Below are 13,782 nucleotides of genomic sequence, written 5' to 3'. Positions count from 1 at the left end.
GCTATATTCTGGCTCTGTTATGTAAGCATTGTGTTATTTAGATACATAACCATCCTAACAGAGACAATATTATAGAATGGTTTCGTATTTGAAAAAACCGCTTGCTCGGCAATTTGATTAAGCAACGGCCAAGCAAAGCACCGTCAAAATCGGCGACGTACACGCCGGTGTTGTTCCTTGTTAGAACCATCCGAATTAATTGTACTTACAGACTTCGAGCCGAACGAACTTTCGCGCTGCGGACTCTCCCTTAACACACTCGGGCCAGAACGCGTCGACGAAACTCCTGAACAAAACCGTTTGTACTTTAAACCAAATTGTTTGAACATTCCGCTCGAAAATCCGAAGTGCTTCAAGTACCGTCCACGGGGGACGACGTTTCCAGAAATTATTTCATACCGGCGACGTGCTCCGAATTTTTGGAATCACTTGTAATTAAAACTCACTTCCGCATCTTGACACGTGGCAAATGAATTAGGATATGATGTACCGGTTGTGGCTAGTGCACCGTTTCTAGTCATCTGCATTATTATTATTCGTATCTTCTTCGCAGTTGGCTACAGTTTCTATCGACCGGAGGTACCTCAAACCAATAGTAAACATATTGTCTCTAGTGGATACGTGCAATTAATGCTGAAATCATTTTTCCTACACCATAAACTGTTTTTAATAACGAACTTGTGGAATTGCATGTTTTTCTTATAATAAATAATAATAAATATATAAATTGTAACAGAAGCAGATTAGAAGCAAGAAGAAGGAAATTTGAAAAAAAGAAAAGTACGAAGAATGAAAGAAACCACGAAAACATAGAGGAAAGAAAAATTTTTGAAATAAAGAAAATAAAACGATTTTTACATTATAATTATACATATATCATTACATATTGCAACACCAAGATTTTCTAATATCCCAAAGTAAAATATAAAAAAACAAAAATTCATTCAAAAATTATGCTGCATTTTATTCGCCGATATCCGTCCTCGTTACAAATTTATTATACGTGTAATATGAAATTTTTGAAGTAACCAGAAATGGTATTAAATGTGGCTAGAACTGGTGTAAAAGTGGCCACGAACAGTGAAAAATGTGTATTTTACTATTTTTCTATTGTAATCATTCTTGTATCACTTTGTTGCCCTATTGCAAGTTAAACATCGAAACTAAAGATATTAAATAATCTATTAAAATTTGCGCATTTCTTATGCGATACAAGACTGTAAGGATAATTCCGTAGAAATTCCTATAAATTCTTACCGTGACCATGTTATTCATAGTCTGCAGCATCTAATTTTTCGTCTATTTTGTTTCAGACTCGAGCGCAGCGATCGCAGCGACAAGCTTGCTGCTAATGGTCGTCCTAATCACGGTGTCGATCATACGATAAACAGGACACGAAATGAATGCCTTCGCGCAACTGTAATTACAGACTCGGTTGAAAGCGGACAGAACAAACTGAATGAATGAAGTTAAAAACGATGCGTAGCACGTACGCACGCTGTATACATGGCAAGGTACACGCGTACACTCACACGTGCAGTCAGTCGGAAAGGTGTACGCGCGTGTGCCGAATTTTAGGTGTCTCACAGGAAAAGCTGGCATTTCGATCGTTTCACGGAAATTCATTCGTTCCCGTTTGAAATTAAAGATTTTTCGAAACGAAGCATTACCATCGATACATTAAAGTAAATCGAAGCCTCTCTCGGCGATTATTTACACGATACGATTTATTACTCTGCTATCCGATTTCATCCACGTTAATTCGTCTTTTCGGAGTCCAATTTAATCCCGAAGGTTAAATAAATTAATATTCAGCGAGCAAAGCCGTTGCTCTGGGACATTTAAAATTTGGCAACGGCGGGCATTTGTGACGACTGTACATACCGACATACACACACACACGCACACATACACACACGCGCGCACACACACATACGCGCATACATAGAGGCACACACGAAACAAAGCGAAGCAACGGACGGAAACCGACTGAGTATTTAGGTAGTGCCGTATTATGAACGGAATAAGGAGAGGCAGAGATAAATAACTAAATAATAAGAAATAATAATTTACGCGTGCCAAGTCAGTGTAGCGCAAAAGTGTCCAAAGAAGACGGAGGGGGAAAAAACGAGCTGCGCGATATCGCGCGATAGAGATCTACAGAAAATAGCAAACGGAGCGAAACGCGAGCAAGCCGAACGAAAACGAGAATTTCTACGGAGCAACGAGCATGCACGAGACGTGGAGAGGATGTGTGGGAAAGGGTCAAATCACAAAGTGCAACGACTATCGCTTTCAGTGTAACATATTGTATAACGCCACGTAATGTCGCCACAGAGACCGCGCCAACGATCTCCACTTCTGCCCGCAAATCGAGCGCGCCCGCGCGCGCGCGCGCACGCGACCGACCGCCGCCGATTGCTTCACGCCTTTTGCGCTTCTCCCGCGAGCAATGGATGATCAGTCATTTACACTAGATTCGAGCACGCGAACACCTCCTCTGAACTTCAGCCGCGAGTACAGTCCTCGCGTTGTCCGGCAAAATTTCATCGAAACTGCGCCACAGAATTCGTCGAAGGAATCTTCGTTTTGCAAACTGCCGACCTCTTCTCGAAATTAACAATCTCTGGTTCCAATAGGGTAAAGCTGCCGAATATGGGACCAATTTATTTTTAAAATCATAATTCTCGAGTGGAAACAATTTTATTAATAGTAGATACGGTGTCACCGCTCGCAGGCGGTGGCTGGGTCAATATTGACCTGGTGTGTTCAAATCGTTCGCTTAACCCTTTGCCGTACCGTTGTCGTTACAGTTGCAATGTGATTAGAACTCTTTCGATCGTGAGAATCTCTTAGAAGAAAACGGAACTGTATATTTATTGTGCGCCTACAATTTACTATATCGACGACAAGGGAACAGAATTTTATTTCGAGTTAAAAGAACACAGTGGCATTCATACCAATCAGATAATTACTAGAAATTACCATCAGACTCGTGTCAGACTCGTCAAAGTACGGCAACGGGTTAATTACTCAATTTCCGGCAATTAAATCAAATAAATTGCTCTTACGTCTGAGACAGTGGAAAGGCTAATAAGACTGCAAGAAATATCTTCACAAATATGTTCTGAAAAATTAATGAACAAGGCTTGGAATTCTTATAAACATCGTCAATACTACAGTTGTAAAAATGAACCGCCAACAAGGGGTAAAGACTAAAATACGTATTCTGTTGCAGTCTACTGGGAGGTACAGAAAAAAATCCGCTTGTCTTAACAACGAGAGAACTAAAAACATGGCAGTTTGTCTTTTTGAGAAAATTTTGTTTTTTTTCGGCAGCTACTGTATACAGTGTGTCCGGAAAGGTTGCGGCCACGCTTATACTATAAAAATACGCATAAAATCCATAGTCTACTTATATATTTGCAATAAAGCATTTTCGGACACAGGATTTGTATAAATATTGTTCATCTCTTTGACGTCAGTAACACAGTTACTGAGTTCGGTCTCAACCTTCATTGTTAGACCGTGGTTCCATCGTTTATGAAAGTATCGTTTATGTTATGAAAGATCGTTTATCAATTATGTTCTTTTGTGCGTACCTTTACTGCTGGCTGGTAAGTAATTATCGATTTAGCATGTCGTATCGCAGAGCGTAAATTGTAGTTGTTTTATCCGGTGATTTTAGGATTAATAACGGAGGAGCAAGCAGCGCGCACGAGTCAGCCGTAAGTTTTTCCTCAGCGCGATCGAATCAACTCGCGCGTAATTCGTCTTCGCAGCAGACTGCTCCACGAAGTTATAAAGTTAACCTTTTCCCATGGACGGCCATGGGACGAACAAAAAACAGTGATGCGAGCACAAATTGTCTCCACCATCGATTTCGCCGTTCCTCCGATTCCCCAACCCCATCAGACGACTCCCCACCCCCGATATTCTCCTTTTTATTCTGTCTGCAAAGTGTCCTTTCTGTTCACCCTCTCTCATTCTCCCCCCCCTCTCTCTCTCTCCCTCTTTCTCTCTTCTCCTAGCTCGTTCTTTTTCTTATATACGAAATCGTGGATCCCATCTGGATACTTGAGATTAAAGCGTCAGAATCGGCACAGAAGATGCTCTTGCATGAAGAAATCCACGAAAAGATGAAGGGGAACAGGGGCTTGAGGTTGAAAGTGCGAGGACGCCGAGGATCGACGAATATTAAAGAGCGGTACATTATTATTTGCAAATGTCCTCGAGGAACCCTCCTTCTCCTCCTCTTCCTCCTGCACCTCCTCTCTACTCCCACGCCCTGCGCTCCTCCTTTCTTCTCCTCCGCCGCCACGGCAGCAGACATCGAACAGAGTTTTCTCGTTACCAACTCGTCGAAGACATCCTCTTTTTGTCTTAATCGGCATTCCCTTCTAACTCGACACATTGTCTGACGAATTGAATAATTGTCGGCGTCCGTTCACTTTTCTATTCCCTTCAGCATCGAGATCGTCGAACCTCACATTTCCAACCGTAAATCAATTTTACACTGTCCAAAGAAAATTATAGCATCGAACGATTTTCGACAAGAATTGGCCAACTTTGACTGACGATAATACCGTGAAAAATTATCGTAGGATGATGATTCTTTTTTTTTAAATTGAAGCTCAGATCCTTTAGTTTCGGAGAATATTTCTCGATATTCAATTTATGGCAAACACACGCGATGTGCAAAAACAAACCGGCAACCTCCTCGCGGTGGGTTACTTTAAAGTGCTGGGAAGAATCGATCTTCAATCCGTTGAATTTCGTCCGTGCAGTTCGTCAAAGTTGGCAATTTTCCATATGACAAACATGGCAATTTACAATATGATAAATATGGCCTCGCGATAAGTGTTACAGTGGCGAGGATGCGTCGAACTTAAAATCGTGAAGCAGCATCTACAAGAAAGATCATCATCCTTCACGTCAAATATTCTCAAAATTGAAAATCAAATGCGGTATTTCGGGAAAAAGTACTATGAATTCAATTAGACAGACGACGATTCTAAAATAGTTCCTCGTTTCGGCACGACGAAATATTATTGTTTACTGGCATGCGTATTGTTTACAGACTAAATTTATCGTTCTGATAATTCAGTTAATTCAAAGTAACTTTATCATTTATTTCGCTTGTCTTTTTAACATTTTCACGCGCTAAAAACCTCATCAATTTCATGGAATTAAAATATTTTACTGAATAAATTGCATCAATTACTTCTTCGAGATTATAATGTCGAGTAGCGGAAAAATGAATTTTTAGAAATTTAATTTTAAACAATTCTGTCACTCATATGTAACTGACGCGGCAGTCAAAGTGTTAACAGAGTTTAATTAAAACTGCGTCACTAAAAAAAATTTGCAATAAAAAAATATTCAATGAATTGCGAAAAACTCCAGGTCAAGACTGATCGATAAGAGAAAAATAAGCAGAACGAGGGTCACGCGTTGATAAGGTAAAAGTGGGAGACTTCCCCATTCGGTTATCAAGCGACTTTATTTAGAACGGGGCGATCTTCCTATTCGGTTTGCTAAGTATTAACATCCTTTCACGTATAGATTACATTTTATGACACAAGTCAAACTTTACGAAAATGGTACTTGCGCCGCTTGGATTATAGGTCATTCATTCGTTTCCGAATAAACCAGCAATGAGATTCATTCAAAGACTCGGTAGTCTTTTCACCTGATAAGATAGTTCGATGCATGCAGACCAGTCTTTGTCGGTGGTACGGAAAAAAGCTGGGTTGCTGTTTGAGAACAAAGTCTCTTGGCATCACGCGTGACACCTGTGAAAACGGTAGATGTACCTTTCGCGAGAGTGCCAATTACAGGCGGAAAAGCACACGACTTTTTCCCCTTTTGTCTCGCCTCGAGAGTGTCCTCGGTGGATATTCGTGTAAAATCAAGCTCGACCGGCGCTACATACGGCTCTCTTTTCTCTTTTCTCCGGTGTTGCACGCACTTTTGTTGCGCTCTTTATCGCATTGCTCATCCGCCCCTTTCCCCTGCCATGTCGCTACCACACGAGGGAGGAGGGGGAACCTCGAGGCATTCTATAAAGATTAATTTTGATATAACGCGGCCGTCTCCTCATTTTGCCCGTAATTAAAGTCGCACTCGCAGCTCGGACAACGGGGTCGAGTAATTAAACGGACAAACGGGCCGCTTCTTTCTCGCTGTATCAGTCGTTCCGCGGCCGCGATCAACCGACCAGCAGTTTTGCTGAAAATTCTCTGCCGAAAACGATCGACTTCCATTTTCTCTGATTGAGACGAATCTTTCGCACGCAGCGCAGAAATATTTCTAAACATCGCTGAGCCGCGAACAAACTTCAGGAACAAAGCGGCCCCGTCGATCGTATTCGTCCGGGTTTCATTAGTTTCCCGGCCGCGAGCGAATCAAACGTTTTTATCGTGTCCTAAAAACACCGAAATCCTTTCACGTATAATTTTGCAAGTTTATCGACGACGCGAAATACCACTCAGCATTTTTCGGCCCCGCCAACTTCGACTATTACTTGTAATCACGAACGTCAATCTCGACGTCGGGTCTACGGTTTTTTCGAGGCTGTTTCCTTCTGCGTCCGGGGCGGGTTGTGTTCGAAAAATTCATAACACGGTGCATTAATCGCGAGCACGTACGTGCCACTTGCGTATGGTGCACTGAAATTCGTCAATTTGCTGGACGAACAAGTTGTTCGCAATTTCGTAAGTTAATCGGATCCGAACCCGATGGACTATAATCAATCAGGTCAATCGTTTGAAAAGGACGCAGTGCTTTCGAATTTTGTTGCTTATTTTATCTATAGTTTTGTCTATATTTTTACGATAACGACGAACTTTCAAATTGTCGAATGCATATTAACACTAAATCACACAATTCGTTGTTCGAATTCAATACTGAGAGATTTGATGAAAAACGTGATTTGGAGATATTCTACTATTTCATAGCAAAAATGGTATTATCTGGATAATGCAATGCTGACATATCTATAAATGTATAAGGCAAAAGCATTAATCACCCATATCTCACCGGTTCCATTTCTACATTCTTTGTGTGTGTCTGAAAAAATATTGAGATATTAAAATATCTATATTTATATACTTTTCTTTCATTATATTTATTTTATTTTATTTTATTTTATTTTATTTTATTTTTCTCAATATATATTAGTACAATATTTAGTGGAAATAATATTTAATTATTTTCAAAAACAAAATTATTATCGGGAAAATAAAACTTTAAATGCCTTTTTCTTTAAACTTCGTTATTTAGACATATCTCAGTATTGAATTAGAGCAGCGATAGAAAGAAGTCTCTAGAAACTGACAAAATTATCTTTTACTTAAGTGGTTTCGATATTGTTGTTCAAATAAAAATAAAGATTATACGCCGCATATTTTTATATATATATAGACAGAAAAAGTTGCTCAACAAACCGAGGAAAATGTGAAAAATTTTGCACAAAATTGGAAAAACTTTTACCAGCTTTTAGTAAAACGATTTTTAAGTTTACGATAGAATGTACTCGGAACTTAATAACTAGACTGTGGATTTTATACATTTTCGACCAAAGTACCTCACCAGAAACAAAATTCTAGAAGCATGAGACGAATTTCAGAATACTTTCATATCGCTTACGTACCTTACAATTAAATTACACAATTTTTAATTCGCATAAAAATCCACAGTCTAATAATAATCAATAATATGTATCGATCGGTTACAGCGTATTAATTAGTACTTAATTAGTTTGGTCCTGCCGGAAGGGTTTTTGAAAATATCGACGCAAAGAGCGAAGCTTGCGTTACGCGATTAATTTATCGGAGTGTTAGTTAACCTGGTTCCGTGTTTATCCGTGAATGCACAAACACAGCTGGGGAATGCCGGTTTAAGCGGGCTTCGAACTACTTAGGAATATCCATTATTCAGCGTACATCTTGTTTAAAGCAACAGGTTCGGGAGTCCCGGCACTCGCCGCGAATGGGTTAACGAGCATGATGGATTAAAGAAGGGTGCCTCGAGGATTACGCGGACTTAGTCAACGGGGATCTTTAATTTTGTCATCGGTTAGAAGACAACCGGACTTCGGATCCGGAAGGCTTCGACGTTTCGCCACGGACGTCTCATTTCCTGCTGAGAATGATCCGAGTTCGTCGAACAATTCGGACCTTCGAATTCATGAACCCGAGCAACCTGTGTCCCCAGCTATTATGTTTATTCATCGAAGTTCCAACCATTAAGAAACAAGCACGTTTGTTACGTGAAATTGTTCATGCATTTATCATTACAAACGTTCGAGAGGACAAATACTTAGACCATTGCATTGGATCTTCTATAACATTGTCTTCTACAAAAATCTTGTGCTTTAATTTATCAAGAGAATCATATGATTTTTTTTCTTTCTTTTTAATTCGAATATACTAAATTTTGTCGAAGTTACATTCAATTTTTTCCATCGACTAGTTCACTTTATTCTTTGCAATTTAACTTCGAATTGTAATGTTAATCAAAATTAGCGGTCGATTTAAGATTTATTCATGATGGATCTGTGCTGAATAGAAATTAACGACCAGTTGTGGGATTACAATTGCAGGGTTATACGTCAATGTAATATATAAAATAGTTTTTACATTAAATTATCTGTACTGAACAGTATGGCTTCAACATTATCTTCTTAATTTAAAAATCTTCTTAATTACTGCGTTGAAATTGAGATTGATAGAATTCCGTTACATAAATTATGAGTTGAGAAACTGTTAGTAGACGGTGTTTGAAAATAAATTGGCTGTTTCCAAGTTGCATCTACACCCAAACATATCCTGCAGCAAACATATCCTGTGCATACGATTCAGCTATGACTGGACAAGTTAATTACGAACTCTGGAGGATTAAAGCCACCGAAACACTCAGAATTATTCCGACTGAAGTTCCCTGGATAATCGCTTAGAAATGTTTTTAAACATCAAAAATTCCCGAATACTGTTGACGTGAACCGATCAGGCAAGGCAAAAGTTACACCCGATTTTCACCGGGACCGGACAGCTGCAGTGACCGCCTCCGCGATTAACGCGTTCGCTGTCACGTGAACCAACGACTGCACGTTTCGGTCAAACTTTTCGCAAAGAGAAACTTCGACGATTGACCGCATGCCTTGCAATAAAATTGTATTCTTTTGTGACAGATGTTTAGACATTAGAAAAGACACAGATGCACAAGAAATATACGTTTTCTTTCTCTTATAGGAAATTCATCGAAAACCTCAAATCGCTGTGGATATATTGTAAGGACGACTGGGGTAAGTTGATACATGAGACAGGGTTGATGGCAGACTTTTACAGATTTACGATAGAATTATTCAAGAAATTATAACTACAAAATAATTCAATTACATTGTAATTCAATCATACTGTAATTCGTAATTCAGATCTCCATTCAATGATATTACAACGTAATTCGCAATTGCAATTGGAGTACAATTACAAAATGCTAAGTAATTGTAATTGAAGTACAATTACAAAATACTAAGTAATTGTAATTGGAATACAATTACAAGTACAAAGTAATTAAATTACGTTAATTACGAATTACGAAGTAATTGAATTGAAACTACGAATACAGACGAAAATACGCAGAATAGACAACGTATGAGTATACGAAAGAAAACAATAACAATTTGTCTCATTTCTTCAACATTTTGGGCTGTGATTTGAAAAACTGTATTTCAATTACGTTTGACTTTAATTGCATTACAATCCAATTACGTTTGACTTCAATTGCATTGCAATTCAATTACATTGTACTTCAATTGCATTGCAATTCAATTACATTGTAATTCAATTGTATTGTATTTGAATTGTTCTCGTGGAAATGCTTTTATACATTTAAATGTGTCAGCTTATCCCAGATTCCATTAAACAATAAGGCAATGGATTAAGGCAGTTTCGGCGCTCGGACGGCAAGACAGAAGAGGCGTGCTGGTTCGATTATCGAGCTAATTATCGGGGACAGAGAACGATGGCGCCGCACCTAACATTATACGAATATCGGCCTGAATATGATAACGTTCGACGAGTCAGCTGGCGGATCCTGTAAATACGAGTAAATAGGCTAAATAAGTAAATATAGAAGACTTAGGCAAGGTGTTCCCGCGACGTTCATCGTGTCGTCGAGGCGGATCGTTTCCGTTCGGAAACGATCCGGGATGAAGAAAGATCCCTTTCAAGAAGCTTCCGTCGCGGAAACACTGTGTCCTGCTTCGCATTGACTTAGAGTAAGTTCACCGAAGCGTCCGGTTAGGTATCATGTCATGGCCGTCGATTGCTCGAGCGATCGAACCCTCTCTGGCAAAAAGAATCGATTCTGCACCAATAAGTCTGTCCTCCGATTTATAATTTGTCGTAGGTGAAAGGAATATCGCATTATTATTGCGACTAAAGAATCTAATGAGTCATTTATGTTTGTTCAATTTTCGCTTTCAATTCATCAGGGATATTTAACAATTAGCTCAAACATTCAGAAAATTATTGTTCCGCCAGTTTCGATGTAACATTATGTTATCATTTATTATTTCTCTCTCTCTCTCTCTCTCTCTTTCACAAACTTATTGCCTTCTGATTTGACTTTACGGTACTTATTGTACAGGCTGTTGAAATTATCTGATTTTTAGAAAAATATTCTTACAAATTTGTTAGAATAATTCTTCTTGTTAAAGAAATTGTTCGAACAGATCTGTTGTTCTGCCTCAGCTATAAACTTTTGACAATATATATTAAAACTGATATAACACAACTAAACTGTGGATATTATGAATTTATGACAAAAGAACTCGGCGGAACACAAAAGAGTGACACTATAATTCATTCAAATTACTTAAAACAGAAATAAGTAACCATGCATTTCCTGTTTCCTCCAATCAATGCACAACATTTTTATTTTGCAGAAAGATCCGCAGTCTAACAATAACGTAGTCACAGGTAAATTTCGTAAATATATTTCTTAACGAACAAAGACGTGGATCCTCCGAAGACGTCCGGAACTGCAAATTATGTTTCAAAAAATCGACGAGAATCTATACTCAGCTATCGGTGAAGAGTTTTTCATAATTCGTACGTTTGTTTTCCCAATAAAAATGAATTCGGTAAACGTGAAATCATTTTGTTAAAAATGAATGATCTAGCTAACGGACGAGGGTAAAGCGAATCGATTCAGATCCAAAGCGGGGTTCGAAATTAGGCAGTCTCGTTTCGTTGATTTTTCGTATTTTCTATGGCCACATTGTAAAGAAGCGACCGGGGGGAGGGGAGGAGAGCGACGGCGGATAAGTAAATAAATACCGATAGGGAGGATATTTTGACCTTAGCGTAACGTGTAACTAATTCGACGTGAGCGAACGGTCGTCTTAGCGGTTAAGTGGTTTTAAGTGGTCGGCCGCATCGTTTCCGCTCGAAGCAGGGGTGGTGGCAGCTTCGAACCGAAGTTAAATTGAAGTCAAACGGAAACCGATCCCCCCGTGTTTTCCTTAGGCGACACCGAGGACGGCACTTCGGTAGATTGGATCTAGTTCTCCCGTATGGACGTACGCAAAGTGTGGCGCTGATTAAAGCGTGTATCGATATTTAATACTGTCGTCGACGAACACTCTATACCGTTGCGCGTTGCCAAAACGTTATACAGCAAATGAAAAGAGAGAGAGAGCGAGAGAGAGAGAGAGAGAATGTGTATAGGGTGTATTTGAAATTGGGGTACAGGAGAGATGATATTCAATGCAAAAATAAATCGATAATGTACAACGAGAATTTGTATACAAGGCATATCGCACAGCAGATGAAATTCAAAATATTGAGTTTTAAACAAAAATTTCGTCTTGTAAGGGTGTTGATAAAGCACTTGGTTCAGTATTTTGCCAATAGAAAACAGGACTCTTACGAGTATATGATTTCGAAGCTACCAGAGAAATATCAAAAAGTTTTCTGTTTATCTCAAACATTAAAAAATCGTCTTTCATTTTCTTGCGTAGAAGAAAATTTTAAAATCATTGGAGGGAGAAACAAATATTTGTTCGGTCCCAGTACCTTGCAATTGATGCGGAAAATTGTATACTAATAACGTGAAGTGACAAAAGCTGAACTACACTATTTGTTTACAAATAAGAACGTAATATTAATAATATTAATACTACGAAAGTACCAATAATTGTATTTGTGTATACTCGACGGAATTCTAAAGTCAGTTTTTTCGAGAGCGGAGCCTTATATGAAAAGTTGTCACCGTAGATTTTCAACTTGTTTTCGCACGACGGATCATCTGCCGTTGCATCCAAATTTTTGGTACACCCTGTACAGAAGCAGAAGTAGAAATAGAACTCGAAAGTGCCCCCCTGCTCTCGACGGGTTTCGCGTTTCACCTCCCTCCAAATCTCCGAAAACGAAAGTAATCATCCATGTCACTAGAAGGCTGTATACAAAGTGAGAGATAAATTTTGATATTGTATTATTTCCGTTTGGTAGGGGAGAGACAATGTTAGAGAGCGTGAATTATTTTAGGAGATATTTAGGACGTCGACTGTATGTAAACAGCTGCTCAAAATGAATCCCCCCGCGTGCGACAGGACTCGGAGTTTAAATGTTATCCCAGCAGGCAAAGCCCCCGTTCGTTCCTCCCTTTCTATATATTCCGCAGCTGAAATGCTTCGGGCGTAGCCAAACGTCGAGTTTCAAAGGAAAACGATGCCGCCGAGACTTGCGGATAAAACGAATTAAACGCGAAGGTATATATATGTATACATAAACAACAGAGTATAAATATATAAATATATAAATACAAATATACGAATTAAGAGGGGACTATTGAGTAATGATATATCATAAATATATAAATATATATATTGTATGTTACATGATATATTATTATAAACACTATTATGCTTTGCGCCGTTGAGTTGAATGTTGTTATTTACATGAGGAGGAGAAATAAGAGGAATTCTTATGGATACACTCGACATATGTAATAAAATGCGGGCGAAGTAAGTGCCCCTGAAAATCTATTCCCTTCTGTGTGTCGTTTCGTCTTCTCTTCGTCATTTAATCTCCATCCCTGGATACCTAGCCGCAGCAATCATCACCAGGTACGTGCTTTTATACTTTTATCGACGGTTTTTTTTGTAAATGGCGCCATCTATTTTTATCGTTATGACGTAATAGCTGGAGTCGAGATCTATCCAATGAGCTACAATCAGTTATGATACCGTGACCTTCGCGTGACTATCGCAAAAAATGTGACTCGAGGAAAATTGTCTGTTTATCATAACTAGACCACGGGCCTTCATGTAAAATAAAAATTGTTTACACCAGTAAGAGGCTGTAGAAACCAAATAGAAAGTTATTCCCCTCTTCGATCATCTTAATTGATTGAAAATAATATCTTGGCGTTCTAAATTTTGTCTTAAGCCTTCTTACCATTTTAAATCGCCTGTGCTTGATTTTGTTATAAATGCATAAAATCCACAGTCTAATCATAATTAACAAGTACGACAAATTAACTAATAAGTAAACTGCGGAGGTTTATGAAAATGTTATATTTCGAAATATGCCAAATATATGCCAAATTAATGCAGAATATATCGAGAAATATGAAGTATGTATGCAGAAATGCATGAAAACTATATGCAAAAAATATGAAAACTATGTGCAAATCGTTCTATGATCAGCACTATTTACTATTGCTTACTACTGTTACTGCTATTACTGTACTTGCTGCTGTTTACCATAATTA

At 38.7% G+C, this 13,782-nt stretch overlaps 1 protein-coding gene across 1 annotated transcript in view; it reads left to right on the top strand.

Moving 5' to 3' along the window:
* Positions 1–13,054, top strand: part of LOC117222361 (lachesin) — a 492,917-nt gene extending 479,863 nt beyond the window's left edge. Inside the window, exon 11 of the mRNA XM_076523268.1 lies at positions 1,314–13,054. Coding sequence (XP_076379383.1) covers positions 1,314–1,387 — 74 coding nt within the window. The 3' untranslated portion in view covers positions 1,388–13,054. The remainder of the gene's footprint in view (positions 1–1,313) is intronic.
* The last annotated feature ends 728 nt before the right edge of the window (positions 13,055–13,782 follow it).

This window comes from Megalopta genalis, chromosome 6 (assembly GCF_051020955.1).
Source record: "Megalopta genalis isolate 19385.01 chromosome 6, iyMegGena1_principal, whole genome shotgun sequence".
NCBI lineage: Eukaryota > Metazoa > Arthropoda > Insecta > Hymenoptera > Halictidae > Megalopta > Megalopta genalis.
Note: the sequence above shows the minus strand (reverse complement) of the source record. Positions and strands in the feature narration are given on the sequence as shown.